Source organism: Xiphophorus hellerii, chromosome 18 (assembly GCF_003331165.1).
Source record: "Xiphophorus hellerii strain 12219 chromosome 18, Xiphophorus_hellerii-4.1, whole genome shotgun sequence".
In the NCBI taxonomy this organism is placed as follows: Eukaryota; Metazoa; Chordata; class Actinopteri; order Cyprinodontiformes; family Poeciliidae; genus Xiphophorus; species Xiphophorus hellerii.
Genome location: NC_045689.1, coordinates 6010031 through 6026501, shown reverse-complemented (window position 1 = coordinate 6026501; position 16471 = coordinate 6010031). Strand labels below are relative to the sequence as shown.

At 37.1% G+C, this 16471-nt stretch overlaps 2 protein-coding genes across 2 annotated transcripts; one reads left to right on the top strand and one right to left on the bottom strand.

Annotated features, from left to right (window-relative positions):
• Positions 1-408: 408 nt before the first annotated feature.
• psmd8 (proteasome 26S subunit, non-ATPase 8) lies at positions 409-5107 on the bottom strand. The gene is made up of 7 exons (XM_032546091.1): positions 4935-5107; positions 4067-4139; positions 3874-3976; positions 3607-3772; positions 2473-2573; positions 1135-1246; positions 409-948 (listed from the first exon to the last, which is right to left on the bottom strand). Exons 1-7 carry the CDS (start codon positions 5076-5078, stop codon positions 811-813), a joined length of 837 nt encoding a protein of 278 aa, XP_032401982.1. The 5' UTR covers positions 5079-5107; the 3' UTR covers positions 409-810.
• Positions 5108-6390: 1283 nt separating this feature from the next.
• Positions 6391-10119, top strand: nup88 (nucleoporin 88). Its single transcript, XM_032545835.1, has 2 exons — positions 6391-8630; positions 9359-10119. Exons 1-2 carry the CDS (start codon positions 6984-6986, stop codon positions 9872-9874), a joined length of 2163 nt encoding a protein of 720 aa, XP_032401726.1. The 5' UTR covers positions 6391-6983; the 3' UTR covers positions 9875-10119.
• The last annotated feature ends 6352 nt before the right edge of the window (positions 10120-16471 follow it).

The following is a 16471-nucleotide window of genomic DNA, read 5'->3' as shown; positions in this document are numbered from 1 at the left end:
AAAGAACTGACGTCTGTCCTTTATCTCTCTGTTGTGAAAAAAAATTATATATAGATATATATCTATATAGATATACAGTATATCTATATACATATAGATATAGAAAAGAAAGGAGGTAGGATTAAATAAGTTCATTCTTCTGCCTACCTCTCAAACAAATGGTTTCTAAATATATATCATATTTGAATTGTGGATGTGAATATGGTCGAGATAAAGTAAAACTTAAAATGTGAAAATGAAACACTAAATTTGCACCTTCTGCTTATAATTTGTTAAAAACATTTTATGAATCTCCTGCAGGAACTTTTCTGAGTTCAATAAGTTCAATTTCTTTTCAAAAGAAAATTGAGAAAATCAAGCTAGAAATGGTAAAGCAATAGAGCTAAATAAATTCATAGATACGTAAAGGATTATTTTTTGGAACAGTTTATTGCAAACAAATAATTTTGTTATAATATAAACCGTCCGGGGAGGAAGTGACATCACTGGTTAGAAAACAATTTTTAATGGCGTTTCTTTCAGTTGTGGGCACAAAAAAAAAAAGACATTTCTGAAAGTAATGAAGAAAATAAAAAGCTCTATGCGTTTAATCAAGCTTAAAAAACAAAAAAGTCCAAGGTAAATGTTGAAAATAATCCAGATTAAACTCAGTTTGGTCTGTAGAGACGGACAGAGGGAACTGCAGGTCCGCTCTGAGGGAACTGCAGGTCCGCTCTGAGGGAACTGCGGCGCCGGAGTTTGAAGCGGTCCGATGCTTCCTGGCGCGGCGGCGTGTTTGTCTCTGCATGGCTGAGTGTTCCCGGGGGCGGATTACACAATCATTTCCAGGTGTCGCGCGTATAAGATGACCTGCTCCGCCAGCTCTTTGGAGGGGATGGCCACCTCCTCCGTCCGCTGCTGCTGGCTGGTGAAGGTGTAGTAGCCGTCCCGGTTCTGAGTCCAGCCTCTCTGAGGACAAACGGGACAGAAACCCCATCAGGTCATCGGGTCGTTCTCTAATTCATGTGCCAAAACTTAGCTGTTCAAAGTTCACAGCGTGTGAAAACACACTGTGAACTTTCTGTCCTTATTAATGTGACGTTTTAAATGAGGATCAAACGAAGGTTTTTCCGTAACGTAAAATGTTTGTTTTACCTTCTTGGCGTAGTCTGTCATCTTTTTGGGAGAGTTGAAGAAAAGAACTCTGGTTGCTTCACTGAACTGGATCTGTTCGTAGGCCTTTTCTATGCAACCCGCAATCTCATCGCTGCAAGAGAATAAATACGTTAATCTCAACAGGGCTGAAGCGATTAATCGTGATTAATCGATTATTTAAGTAATTGTCAGCCAATTTAGTAAATGATTCATTATTAATTGGAGTACAGACTCAAAAAAAGCCATTTGCTGACACAACACAATCAGAGCCGTAATTAAAACAAAACCTGTATGAAAAATACACACATTTCGCATTTAAAAGATAAAAAATCTTCTTTGTCTGTAAATATTTTCTAGCCAGAGCTCCTCAAGTGGAACAGTTTCAGTTTCACCTGGTTAAGATTCTGTAAAAAGCTCCTATTAAACATCTTTTGCAATCCAATTATCAGTCGATTAATTCAAAGAAATAATCAATAGATCAGCCCGACACTGTATTGATGTGTTAAACTTTTCACATGTTCATGTTAGGAGTAATCTTTAGCTGCTGATTAATTTTTTATTACAAAAATATAAAGCGCTCACTAAGGGAATGTTATATTGTTGCATTTTAGGCAATAAAATGTAAATTTTCTTATTTATTCTTCTAATATTTCATAAAAAGCTTAAGTGGTCTAATGAAAGTGAGTTATGTTTCTGCCACAAATGTAGTCAAGAAAATATTTTCCAGTACAACTTATAAAACTGCAGAAGCATGATTTTTTTTTAAATTGGGGAATGAAATATCCATCCATTTACTGTTAAAATTTTATTTTAAAAATGTAGAAAGAAAAGTATTAGAACCACCAGCAGATTATTTAAATTATAACATGAGAAAAAATGGCTTGAAGACGTGAAATAATCTACCAACCAACTAGCATTTTTTATCAATATTAAGGAGTTACCTACTTAAAAGAAGCTCCTATATGTTACTGAAAAGTTACTTTTGTTTTATTTTAAGTGTAATGAGATATTTGCACTAGAAACTGAAGAAATATACTTTGCAGTAGTTTGTTTTTGCAGTGTCATCTATAGAGAATCTTGTTCTTTTGACTCATTGTGATGAAATAGAAATAATATATAATATATAAATCAGCTGCTGACCAGAGGAAGATTGTTTTCAGCTCTATTTGCTCTGACCTTTAACCCCTGACCTTTTCCAATCGGTGACGGCACCACACATGAACGCTGCTGACAACAGTTTTCAGTGTGGAAGTTGTTACTGAGTGAAGAATAGTCAGATCTAGCCATTAAGAATGAAATAAGAGATGCAGGAAATTTTAGGGTTCATCTGATTCTTACCGGATGGTGTCCAGCAGAATATCTATGAAAAAGTTGTAACTCTCAGCTGGGATGTTTCCTTTGGCGAGGAAAACCTTGTTGTAGCTTCCCTCCATCAGGTACTGAGATGACAAGAGAGGAAGGATTAATTATTCATATCAGGTTGGGTCGTTGTGGACACGGTGTTGGAGAGAACAACATTTTAGAAACAACACATCCACCAACAACAGGCATTAGATCCTGAAGCTGTTTTCACACACAGAGCTCATCTGTGTGGAAGTTTATCTTTAAATCTTTTACATTTTTACCTGATTATACATGAAAATGTGCAAATCCATTTTATTGAGAGGAGGAATAAAACAGGACATGAACCAAACCTCCTGTGTCACAGTGTGAAGAGGAAAGTCGATTAAGTTACAATCTGTAGCAGCTTTACCTAACCTGATAAATCTGGATAAAGTTTAAGAACAACCAGCTGATAAAAAGCTGCAAACAGATTTTTTATTTTTATTTCACCTGCTGTGTTCAACATTAAGAATATCTGAGACGTTTTAAAACGCATCAGGATAAAAGAGCACATTTAAATGTGTTTTAGTTGGGGATGTTACACAATTTATATTGTTTTACAATGAAATAAAAACTGCAATTTTTCTCTTTAAATAAAAGTAAAAATATGAAAGAATTTTTTTTTTAAATAAAATTATTTAAAAATATATTTTTAAAATAAAAACAAGTAAAACTATTATTTTTATTTAAATAAATAAAAAAGTAATATAACTGTTATTTAAAAACAAAAAAATGTTCTTTATTTAAAAGACAAACTGTACTTTTAAAAATAAATTGTTTAGATAAAGAAGAGAAATAAATATTGTTTGTTAAAATAAAATGAGTTTAGTTAAAAGAAAAAAGAAAAACTGTTCATTTTGTAAATGAAAGCTAAAATAATTAAAAACATTTTTCGTAAATAAAACATTTAGCTGTTCTTTTTGTAAATAAAAAATTCAAAACTGTTCTTTTTTCAATCAAATAAAAAAATAAATAAGTTATTCCATTTTGTCTGAACAAATTAAATAAAAATGAAATTCAAATCTATAATAAATAAAAGTAAATTTGGTATTCTATCTCCCTGCTGCTTCCAGGAATCAATGACTGCACCTGTTCTAGGGAGACGGGATGTTTGATGTAAATGTTGGTCTGAATATCTCGAGCGCTCAGCCTCTCCAGCTCTGTGTGAAACTCAGACACTCGGTTCTGAGAGAGCAGGAAGAGCAGGTTGAGTCCAAGCAACTGGTGCATGTAGGCGGCTGCAGGAAGTTCATCCCTAAAACACGACAACAAACAAACAAAACATCTTACAATAGAAACTCAAGTGTTCAGAATAAATTCTCACAAGAATGTAAAAGACAAAACACGGGACATTACTTGTAGTCAAAGTAGTAACACTTTAGCTGAGCCATGTATCGCTCAAAAGACGGGATGTCTTTCTTCAGGATGCTCCACAGGGCTCCGATCTCAAGGACATCCCCTGAAACACGAGTCAGTTCTGATTAAAACTAATATTTCATTATAATGTCATCCCTGACAGCTGGAGCGCAACCCGATTCTGTTTACTTACGAGCTAAAATGAGCTGCTGCTTGGTGATCGCAGAGCCACTGGTAGGTAAAAAGTTCAGCTCCAGCAGGGAAACCTGCAAAAAAAAAAAAAAAAAAGATAAGCAAAAGATTGTTTACTTCAGTTTTTGTCCAAACAAATTATATTTCAACTGACTGAGTGGACGGTTACTATGTTATTATAGTTTGTGTAATCTTTTCTTTAACTAAAACCTAATTTTAAAAATCAAAGAATTGAAAAGTGTAAGAAAAATAGCACAAAATGAACCCAAGGGACTAAATTAAACAATCGACTCAAAAAGTAAACAGACAACTGGCAAGTAATAATAACAAAATCATTTTAAAAATGCCTGCAAAATAACTCCAACAATCAGATTTTTTTTGTTATAATCCCAGATTTAATCAAAAGGTACATTAATTTATATTAGTGTTGAGCTTTTATAGTAAAAAGCTCCATGCATGTATAAACGCTTTCATTGTTTATCTTTGTGTAATTTAGCATTTAAATTATCTGTACAAGTAGAAAAATATACATCTTCTTTTAAATATACGAATAATTATTCCATATTTAAGCAGATCAGATTGTTTTTAATACCAAAGCTCCTCAAAGAACACATTATACATTTGTTTATTGAGTTGTAATTGGCTTTTAAAATGCCTTAAGGTAAAAATACAAATAAAAGTTATTACAAAAGTAGATAAGACTAGAATCAAATGTAGATAATCATAATAACTGCAAAACATTACCTCTGCTAAGCTACGCTAGACCGTTAGCATGCTAGCTATGTTAGCTAATAGCGCTCCAGCTTCACAGTGTTGAAATAAATTCCGATTTTACTCAAACAAAGAAATAAACCAGACAGATTTGTCACCTTCAACTTGCTCAGAAGGTCCCCACATTTATTCAGGTTCGGGTTTTTCTTGTTCCACTCAGCTTTCAGAGTCTCATACAGCCCCGCTGTCTCTTTCAACGCCATGGTGAGTCTGCAAAATGTACGACACCGGGCCACTGTCATACGTTAGGAGGCGTTGCCAAGGGCAGCGTGTAACTGACGGGTTCCTATCAGCCCGGAACGTTGAAACAGTCCGCCATATTGGGAAGGGAACCTGACAGGTCTGTTTAATGATTACACAGAAAATATAATATAATACAAAAAAATTTGCTGCTTCTGGCGAAACAGCCGTGAGAATGTATATTTGCAGAATGATTGCTGAAGAAAATGCAAGAAGAAGCAGGAAAAAAAAGCATAAGAACCTGAAATATTTGAAAAAGCTGAAAACTAAAACATAGCAAAAGAAATAGCAGAAATTAGCAGAAGCAGAAATTAGTATAAAACCTGAAATAGTTGAAAAAGTTGAAAAGTAAAACATAGCCAAAAAAAAGCACAAAGAACAAGCAGAACATTTTGATATATGAATTGCTAAAATTGATTAAAGTTTGCAGGAGACCTTTGTAGACAGTAAAACCAGTAAAAGCAGAATCCTGACACACAGAGAAACAGAGCACAACAAAGAAATACATTCAAGGAATCGGAGAAGGTGTGACATGTCTGAACTCCAGAAGAGTTTGACAGAAAATATTAAGACCTGTAGCAATGATAGTAATAGTTCCTTAAAGTAGGCATTCGTCACTACGTTTTAATGCATAAACTATTCCTGTAGAGTTAAATATGTATGAACAGCATCATTTTGTTTGTCAAAAAGAATGAAAAGTTCAAAAATCATCAGTTACTAGAATATAAACTCTATCAACTGACAACAGTTAGAGAATTCCCCCATAGGATTACATTGTAAACCTGAAAACGATGAAAAAATCTGCATAAAACTTAAATCGCAAGTGTGGAAAAACTGTAAGAGATATCAAATAGCCGAGACATTTGAATATAGTTTAAAGTCTTGTGACTAGTATAAAAATTGAAAGGAGTTTCTAGGTTGAAGTAGGCAGAAGTAGTAAACTATGAAAAAGCAGAAGATTTTAGCAGAATTTCAATGTATTTCAAAGGGGCTGAAATTTGCACCAAAGCACAAATATTTCACAAAGTAAAAAAGTGAAGTTTAGCAAAAGACATAGCAATAATGTCCAGAAAAAGCAGAACGTTTTGAAACATGAATTAGCACAATTAGTTGAAGTTAGTAGAAGTAGTTAATGACCGAAAAATGTGAGCAGGATTTTAAGTGAGAATACAGTAATGCATTCTCATGAATAATATAACATAACATTGCGTAATATAATATAATATAATATAATATAATATAATATAATATAATATAATATAATATAATATAATATAATATAACAAAGGGAGTCAAAGTCACAAACATCTATTGTGTAGACACACTATTTTTGTGAGATGCAAATACAGTTTCAACTGTTTTACTGTATCTATCTTTTTGCATGCATTTATGGCCAACACTATTTCGTTGTGCTGTTGTCGAATTTGCAGCTCTGCACAGGGATATCAACCAGGTCTTGATTGAAAAAAAGATTTCTATTCTCAATGACATACCTGATGAAATAAAGGTTACACACATACATATTTCCATGTAATATTTCCAGTTCTGTGGTCTTGCCTCTGAAATGACATGGGGTCTTGATCATTGTCACACAGTAACAGTAATTAGTGTGTTGTCTGATTTTTTATAAATTTTTTTGATGATCCTACTGTATAATTAAAATATGATGTGTTTAAGTTGCACCATGGCAAAATATGTAAATGTAATTTCCAGTGATAATGGGTTACATGGCAGAACTATTAACAAGTCACACAGTTTAGTTCTTCATATTTTTATTGTGAGATTTTCGAGGAAACTGGATGTCAGCTTGATTTCTTGTAGTACAAACCTCTACCGGCAGGTGGCTGTAATGCCCTACAAACATGGCTGCCAAGCCTTGTTAAACACGAAGAAGACGCTGATGACGAATGTTCGGCCAGTTGATCAAGATGGCGGCGTTCGGAGCAGATCGGTGGCTGAATGATTTACCAAATCACACTATTTTCAAGAAGATACGAGAAAGGCTGGACCCGGAGTCCGAGAGAAATGAGAAGGAAACGGCCAAGAACCTGACGTTTTGTCTGGGTGGAGACTTTTTCCTGTGGGACGACTCTGAAGGCGTGTTTTACACCACCAACCTGCGGCAGTTGAACTCCGAGGAGTCCGAAAGCAGCGGGAAGTACCAGACGCTCCAGTGCATCAACCCGCCTCTGTTCCAGGTGTGCCAGCTGCTGCTGAGCCCCACGCAGCACCTCGTCGCGCTGGTCGGCCAGAGAGGGGTTTCGGTTTTGGAGCTCCCTCAGCGGTGGGGGAAGCGGTCCGAGTTCGAGGGCGGCCGGGAAAAGATCAACTGCAAGACCATCCCGGTGGCGGAGCGCTTCTTCACCAGCTCCCCGTCAGTGAAGCTGCGACAGGCGGCTTGGTACCCGAGCGAAACCGACGAGCCCCACCTGGTTCTGCTCACATCCGACAACACCATCCGATTCTACGCGCTGAAGTCGCCGCACACGCCGGCTAAAGTGCTGCCCGTGTCGCAGTCGGAGGATGAAACCAGCAGCCTCCACCCGCCGGTTCGCTCCTACGCCGCGTCTCTGGGAGAAATAGCAGTCGCCTTCGATTTCGGTTCGGCTTCCGGTCCTCCGCGGCAGCTGGCGGCGCAGTGCTCCAAAAACCAACCGGTTTATCCCCTCTACATCCTCTATGAAAACGGGGAAACCTACGTGAGTTACACCAGCTATGCAACCGGCGTCAGCGTGAGCAAACCGGCCGGACCACTGCCCATGTATCCCGCCGCGGAGGACAACTACGGCTACGACGCATGCGCGGTCTTGTGCCTGCCATGCGTCCCCAGCATCCTGGTGATCGCCACGGAAACGGGGATGCTGTATCACTGCGTGGTGCTGGAGTGTGAAGAGGAGGAGGAGTGGATCCGAGGCTCGGAGGCGATTCCGGCTCTCTACGTGTTTGAATGCGTGGAGCTGGAGCTCACACTCAGAGTGGCAGCGGAGGAGGACGAGCCGCAGGAGTTTGACTTCACCTGCCCCATCAAGCTGCACCGGGACCCGCTGTGTCCGCAGCGGTACCACTGCACCCACGAGGCCGGGGTGCACAGCGTGGGGCTCATCTGGCTCAACAAGCTGCAGAAGTTCCTCCAGTCCAACGAAGAGGACAAGGACAGCCTGCAGGAGCTGGCCGCGGAGAAGCGCTGCATCGTGGAGCACATCCTCTGCACCCGGCCGCTGCCCAGCCGGCGCTCGGCTCCGGTCCGCGGCTTCCTCATCGTGTCTGACCTCTCTCTGGGAGCCACCATGATCTGCATCACCTCCAGCTATGAGTGCATCATGTTGCCCCTTCTCAGCTCCATTCGCCCTCCCTCTCCACCGCTGCTTTGCTCCGATCCGGGTCCCGGTTCCGCCAGCTCGCCCCTCCGCGGCCTGGCCAGCGACTCCTTCGAGCAGCACATCCGTAGCATCCTGGCGCGGAGCTCCAACAACCCCATGGTGCTGAAAGCTGGTGACAAGGAGGCGTCCTCACCGCCGGCGGAGTGTCTGCAGCTCCTCAGCAGAGCCACGCAGGTCTTTTTCTTCTTCTTTGGTTCTTAATGGCAGCTAGCATCCGTCCACCAATAGCTGCATTTCCATTCACTATAAAACTACGCAAATGGAAATTAGAAAATAAATTTGGTTAATGGAAACACGTCAATTTCGCAAAAAAAAAAAATAAATCTTGTTTTTCCATACAGAAGTTTTTGCGCTAGATTGAGGTGGTTTTTCAGCCATATTTAAATAGTTATTTAGCAAAACTGCGTCATTGGAGTCACGTGATCAACAGCCGGATGTTACCACTGGCATAAGCCACGAAAATAGTCGCATGATTGATTTAATTTTATATATATATATGTGTGTGTGTGTGTATTTCAGTAACTCCCATCACAAATGTGGGCAAATGTTGAAAAAATAAAATGTTGCATCAAGACATAAAATTAAAATCTCAAACATGTATAAGAGGAAATCGGTAAAATACGTTAAATATAACTAAAATATCTTTTACATATATTCTATAAAGGGTTCTCTACTGCATGCATTTTTTAATAAAAAATGAGTAACATAACCAACATAAAATGTAATAATTCATCAATATTATGTGATATGTAGGTCCAAGTATTGAAATACATGCACTTATTCTGCAGAAAAAAATCTGGGATTACACGTTTAATGTAAACGCAGATAGTGTCCTAATAGGATGATTCTCATTATGCCCTTTCAGATTTATCCAATGGTTAACCGTTGATTCTGTCATGCAGGTGTTCCGCGAGGAATACATCATGAAGCAGGACATGGCACGCGAGGAGATGGAGAGGAGGGTGAAGCTCCTGACGGGTCAGAAGGTCAAGCAGGTGGAGGAGCTGGCGTCGTGCCGGGAGGAGAGGAAGAGTCTGACGGAAGCGGCGGAGAGATTGGCGGACAAATACGAAGACGCAAAGTATCGTCAGGAGGCGCTGATGAATCGGGTGAAGAAGGTTCTGTGCAGCCTGCAGAGCCAGCTGCCCGTCCTGTCCAACAGCGAGAAGGACATGAGGAAGGAGCTGCAGAGCGTCAGCGACAAGCTCAAACACCTGGACAACTGCATCCGGCAGGTCAACACCAAGCTGGAGTACCAGAAGACGCAGGTGGACAAGGAGATGTCCGCGTCCAAGACGGCCGTCCCGCTCAACGCGCAGCAGAAGAAGGTGGTCCAGGACGTTCTGAGGGAGCAGGGACAGCAGATCGGAGACATGATGAAGCAAATCAAAGACATCAAAAATCATTTCAGCTTCTAAACGCTCCCAGAATGTTTCAATGTTTTGGTTTCACTGACGTTTCTGTCAATTGTTGAAAAGCTATGCCAGAAAATTACAACCATTTTCCCCACAACTACATATTTTCTAATTACCATGTGTGCCATTTTTCTTCATTTCAGTAACTAAGAGCAGAAAAAGACATGTAAATACATTAATACCGAAGAAAAATTACTATTTTTGATGTGATTTGTTAACTTTTAGAATAAAAGAAACAAACTTTCTAACAGTTTTCTTCTGTTCTTGCTGAAATGTATAAACCACTTCTGGTTTGACTGTTTATATACACACATACAGGTTCACTGTTTCTGTGTTAAAACATGTGAAGTTGACAGAAAATTATGGAATGAAAACAAAGAAAATTAGAAGTTGAATAAATAAAATTAGTTGTTTAAAATAATTTAAGAAAAATGTCAATTAACCTGGTGGGAGGCAAGTAAAGCCTGGTGGCCCACCAGGCTTATAATACTCTGAGGGAAATCCTGTAACTATATATAGTATAAAGTATTTTATATATTAGACTTCTTAATCTGGGATCAGATTCCAAATTTTGTACCACGAACAAGCAAATGTGAGTTAATATTACAATTTTTAAAAATCCTTGAATCCTAAAGCTGCAGTATGTAACATATATGCAAAATATGTTTATACATATTTGTTAAAACTCACCATGTTGTGACAATTTATGAGACAGATAATCTGAAAAAAATGGAGCTCCTCTGCCTTCTGGTGCTAACTAGCTAAGATGAGCCTCGCGCTGTTAATCACCTCAAATACGCTACGTCTTTCTAACAGCAGAGCCTGTCATGAATGCTAAGGCTAGTTAGCATAGCCAATGATCGGATAAACCGTTTTCCTGTAACTAAGTTGTTTCTCCACCATTAACACATTTAGCAGCACGTACATAAGGTTGATTGACAATTCAGTGAATCCAGAAGTACGCGAGTAAAAGTAGCAACACTTCATAATAAAGTTACTCAAGTAAAAATACTTCTCAAAGTAAAATTATTACTCAAGTAAATGTAACTAGTTACTACCGAACTCAGCTCATATTAAACTGCCACAACATGGTTACAGTTTTAACAGATATGCAAAAATAAATAAAAGTTATATACTGCAGCTTTAAAGTGCAGAAAGAAATTCCAAGAAGAATCGCTTACTAAATTATTAGCATATCTACAGAATTAAATATCTAACACAGTGGAATCCAAACTTGTCAAATGGGCCAAAAGGACTCAAGGGTCAAAATAAAAGTTTTTTTAAATTATAAACTAAACTTAACATGCAGTATGTAAATTAAACAAAGTTACTGGAATAGGATGTGTAAATTATTCTAGATCCAAAACTTAAAAAGGGTTCTGCAGGTTTGCCTTATTAAAAAAATGTTTGCTAAGTATCTAGGCATCAATCGAAAAAGAAATAAAATAAAAGTTTAATCAGATCTAATGAATAAAATCAGGACTTACGACCCTTTTTCTTTGAATTCATTAAAAGCAGATTTGGGTGAAGCAAAGTTGGCTTTTGAGTGAAAGTCTCTGGTTCTTGGAGAAAATGCAAAAAGAGAATCCTTTGTGTTTAAGCCAATATTTTCTATTTTAAGACTATTTTACTTGTTTGTGATAATTTTGCCTAAATTTCTTTTGTTATCCTGAAGTCAAGGGCCACACACAGTCAATCGTGTGGCCGCAAATGGCCCTGGACCCGCACTTTGGACCCCCCTGATCTGACTTTGACTTATTTTCCGGTGAAAACTCGTTGAAATGAATGAAAAGGAAAACCTTCCTCCACCAGATGTCGCTCCTTCCCCGCAGAAGATGGCCGCCGCTCTGCTTCCACCGCAGCTTTGAGGAATTCCCCGCATGTCCGCTGCTGCGTGACGTACAAGCGGAGACCCCGGTTTTGTTGAGTAAGCTCTGCTGTGGGGGTCATCTGCTGCAACCTGCCTGTTTCTCCCTCTGTTGCTGTAATGTTGATCATTTTAAGTGATTTATGACTCTTTTCAGGCAGGCATTGTTCGAACTGCCCCGGGGATTTTCCTGCTCTCTGATTTCTTAGCAAGCTTAAAACACACAAATAAGCGGAGTTTGTGGCCATATAAGGTTCGTTTCAGCTGGATTTTATCTTGTTTTGCACATTAGCTCAGATTTTCCTTCTCAAAACACACAGTGGAGGGTGTGGCGTTCTTCCACTCAGACCCTTCAAATAGGGAAATCTTTCATAAAGGTACAGTGGGAGTTAGCGGACCCTAGGAAAGGAGATATTAATAACTCTCAGGACCGGCCCACCACATTCTTCACATGTGAGTCACTGTAAGCCAGAGAGCAAACGGGGCAAAGCGCTGGGTTGCCTCTGTTTCTCATTTGAGCTTGTTTCCACGCAGGAGTGGAGCGTCATTAGGAAACCTCGGAAATCCTCGTGGTTTACCGCGGGATTCTCGTCCGGTTGCTCATAGTTACAAAGTTTAACCCCCCCAAAAAACAAAACAAAAAACCAAGACGGCCAGTCATTAATGTAAGAGCATTAGAGAAAAACTTAGCTGAGATGAGGTTGAACTAATGCAGTATGAGAGAGGGAGGTAAAGGCCTCACATTATGGCAAGCTGTCATAACATAAAATCGGTCTCTTCACACACTGCAAAAACACAATTGTTGCCAAGTATTTTTGCTCCAGTTTCTTGCGCAAATCTTTTAGTACAGTTGGTATAAGTCAAAATTAGCTTAAAAGTAAATCTTCAGCAAGATATAGGAGCTTGTTTTAAATAAATATTATACTTATAATACAGAAAAAATGTCTTATAAAAATCTGATAATAAAACAATCATTATTGAGGAATTATTTACTTAAAACAAGCTCATATAACTTTTTAAAAAGTCACCTGTAAGTTAGTTTTGTCTTATTTCAACTGTACTAATGTATTTGCACTAGATTAGGTTTTACAGCATACTTACAATATAGATATCTGAAATTGTTTTATAACTATAAACATAATAAATTAAGATATCTCTAATTAGATTTTGACCAGATAAAATACCAACTTGAGATTACAGACAAATATAAATGATGTCAGATTCACCATTACTTTGTATAGAAGCTTTAATTCAAGATATTTGGAATTAATTGCTGACTATCTGAAACATCTATATTTAAGAAACCAACTATAAAATTATGAATAGTCATAAAGTAAATTTAAGATATCTCACCTTTCGGCCTGACCAGTTTGATTCTAATTAAAGAAATCTTAAATGTGTGTAAAATTCTGCAGGCATCTGTTTGGACAGCTCAGTCACTTACGCACAATTCTTAATTCAGATGTGTAAAATGTAACTTTGACCAGTCATATTTACATTTGAGATATCTTAAATTGTAATTATAGATGAGACCCTTCAAATGACATCTTGAAAGGAACTCGTCAAAATGCAGCTGAATATTAATAGCTTCAATTATTATTCTTATTAGTTATAATGTGAATGTAATAATTGGAATAATGTAATAATTCACCAGTCAGAAGAGTGAAGATGTATCGAGTAAAAACACATTTTTAGATATCTATAAAGTAATTATGGAGAGTAATGTTAAACTGATTTTATGTTAAAACGGCTTTCCATAGAGGGAGAGCGGTTTGGAAAATGGTGGTACGGGGATTTGGCAGCGGAGAGTGTGAGTCACTGTTTATCTGGCCTGTCACCAGGAGACAGAAAGGGCCTGATGGGAAAAAAAAATCAGATACACTCAGCTCTTACTGTATTCATTTTTAAAGCCTTCTTTGTCCACAGCTTGCATAATAACCATTCGTGCCTTTTGAACCTTTTTAATGCGACGAAAACTTTTATATGGGAGACAAATGTGAGCAAAGTAGAAAGAAAGTGATCAGTAGTTTTCTGAATAGTTTACTGATCAAATATCTACTAGCAGAAATGGGAAAAAGTGGAAAAAACTAGAGGGCAGATTGATCAAAAAAGAGATCCACATATGGAGCTAAATTGACACCACAAAGTTTGTTCAAAAAAAGAAAAAAAAAAATTAAACTGAAAAAAGTCCTTAAAAAGAATTTTGAATATTTTTCAGTTTCAAATTATTTATTTATTTATTTTAAAACAAACTTTATGGCCCCAATTTAGCTCCATATAAATACTTTAATCCCAGATTCCGTCTTGATAATTGTATTTTTGCATTGTAGTTTCTCAACGCCATCGTAAAAAAATATTTCAATTGATTTGCACTTTATTTAGAAAACAGTGGGAAAAATGTGTTTTATCGTTCTATTGTTCATGTTTATAGTTTGTATTTTGTAGACAGTTATAGACTTTATCTAAATTCTGTCCTAAGTTGTAACAAAATGATTCAATGGAAAAATCACAAAAACACCTGAAGTTCCAAGTATATTGTACTATTCAGTAGTTACTATAGTATCTGTATAGGTATCAATATCAGCAATATTTTTTTACTTGGTATCGGTTTATTACCAAAATATGCAAATATCCACCTTTTTGCTGCAAATATATGGAAGGTGAAGAGTGCCAAATCCCAATAAATCATGAAACAATTATAATACGTCATTTAATTTTTTAACTGGAAATACAAAAACAATAAAATGTAGAATTCAATATATATGCCTCAATTAAGATAAATTACAATTAAATTTGATTTAAATTTCAAAACTAGATATTATTTTATGATTTATTAAATTATTTCTTGTTCCTGTGCTAAACGGTCAACTTCACCTGCCAAACTCAGTGGGCGGGATTAGAGGACACTCTGACGTCTGATTGGCTGCTTCAAATAGGAAGTCAAGACAATTTCAATTTCAAATCTTCCAAGTTTGTTACAACCGAGTCAGGAACCGACAGGCTCTACTTTGTGTTGCTTTGTCACTTAAAATCACAAAAAAATACATTAAAGTTTGAAATTGACAAATGACAAAACGTGAAAACACTAATAATGTTAGAAACGTGTCACAGTCAAGGAATTTTATTTGTTTGCAATAATAGTAAACGTACAAACAATTGGTGGAGCAGTGTACAGTAGTCAGTAACTTATCAGTCATTCAGTCTTCTTTGAATCAAAGCTTGTAATGTTCGTTTATGCAACTTGCTCCTGCACATTAAAAGCAACAGTTAAAATACAAAAAATGAAAATAATACCATATAGAGTTTGCACAAAACCATGTGAAGCATCAAAGTGAAATACATTAGATTTGAGCTGCTTTGTTTTTATAGAAAATGCTATAAACGCATCATGTGAGCTAAGCTGGTCCTGGAAATGTGGAAGGGAAAAAAAAGTGCCAAGCAGAATAACTTCATGATGAAATTACCACTGAGAATCTAATTGTTACATTTAAAGCCTATATTTTTCTAATAAGAGCTGTCCAAGTGTTTACCTTCTGCAAACACGAGTAGAAACATTTTCAAAAGCTCCTTTTTAAGAGCAGAAAGAGAGGAAGCAGCCAAACTCGGTAACTTACAGAAAGTTACGCTTAAATAAACTACGTTCAGCTGCGCCAGAGTACAGTCAGTCTGTGCAAAAGTTTATTTATGTTTTGGCTCCAAGCAGCCAGACTCTTGTGTTCTTTTAAAGTACTCTAGTTAGTAGATTTAAAGGCTTTTTTGGACTATTTTTGTTGTTGTTTTTTTCAGATGCAAAGCGATGTCGCCATAAAAATCTACAACAGAAAAAAAGTCTCTATATTTGTCACTTATTTTGAAAAAAGTCGCTACAGGGGTCTAAAAAAGAAAAGAAACAGTGTTACTTCCAGCTCAGTCTGCTCATCCTCATGCTTAGCCACGCCCCTGTCTCGGAGCTCCTCCCCTATCTCTTAGCCCCACCCCTACTTTTCTTGGCCCCGCCCACTTCAGTGGAATCTTTCCTAATTTGTCTAGGGGCGGAGCTAAGCTTTCACACATTGCTATAGTTACATTTTAAGTAAAGATTTTAAGTAACTTAAGATTAAGTTTATCTGATTTAAATTGTCATTTTAGATCCCATATGCTTCCTTTTTTAAGCTATATTTCTATTTTTTTAAAGTGTAAATGCTGTGGCACCCCAAGAAAACCTCAGGGTGGCATAGCTAAAAAAGAAGAAAGATAAAAAATATTTATGTATGTATTATTTTCTTAATTTTATAAATGTATTTATTTTGTTTTAGATACATGTTTGGATTGAAGAAAATTATGCCTGAACATGATTCTCTGGGTGGAGGCAGGGAGGTGGCCAATATTTTTGAATAGGGGGCCATGGCTCCTCTTCACCCCCCTTTGGGTCACCACTGTTGGGTTGATAAAACTTAATTTAAATTATAAAATGAAAGTCTGACTCTTTAGAAGGCACATCTTTTGCACAGCAATGTAGATAAAACATTTTCATGGGGTTGAGGAGATAAGTACAACGGAGAATGAAGGCCATACTAAAGAAAAATAAAAAATAAAATTACGGGAATAAAGTAATAAAATAACAAGAAAAAAAATCATAATATTATGAGAATAAAATCATAAGATTACGGGAATAAAGTGAATTTTATTTCGAATAAGGTCGAAATAAAATGAGAATAAATTTGAAATAATATGAGGAAAAAGTCATAATATGT

Coding starts and splice junctions, on each gene's coding strand:
- psmd8 (XM_032546091.1), bottom strand. CDS start 5,078: ATGACAGTGGCCCGGTGTCGTACATTTTGCAGACTCACCATGGCGTTG. Junction 3,977..4,066: donor GCAGCAGCTCATTTTAGCTC/GTAAGTAAACAG, acceptor CTCGTGTTTCAG/GGGATGTCCTTGAGATCGGA. Junction 949..1,134: donor TGACAGACTACGCCAAGAAG/GTAAAACAAACA, acceptor GTTTGTCCTCAG/AGAGGCTGGACTCAGAACCG.
- nup88 (XM_032545835.1), top strand. CDS start 6,984: ATGTTCGGCCAGTTGATCAAGATGGCGGCGTTCGGAGCAGATCGGTGG. Junction 8,631..9,358: donor TCCTCAGCAGAGCCACGCAG/GTCTTTTTCTTC, acceptor TCTGTCATGCAG/GTGTTCCGCGAGGAATACAT.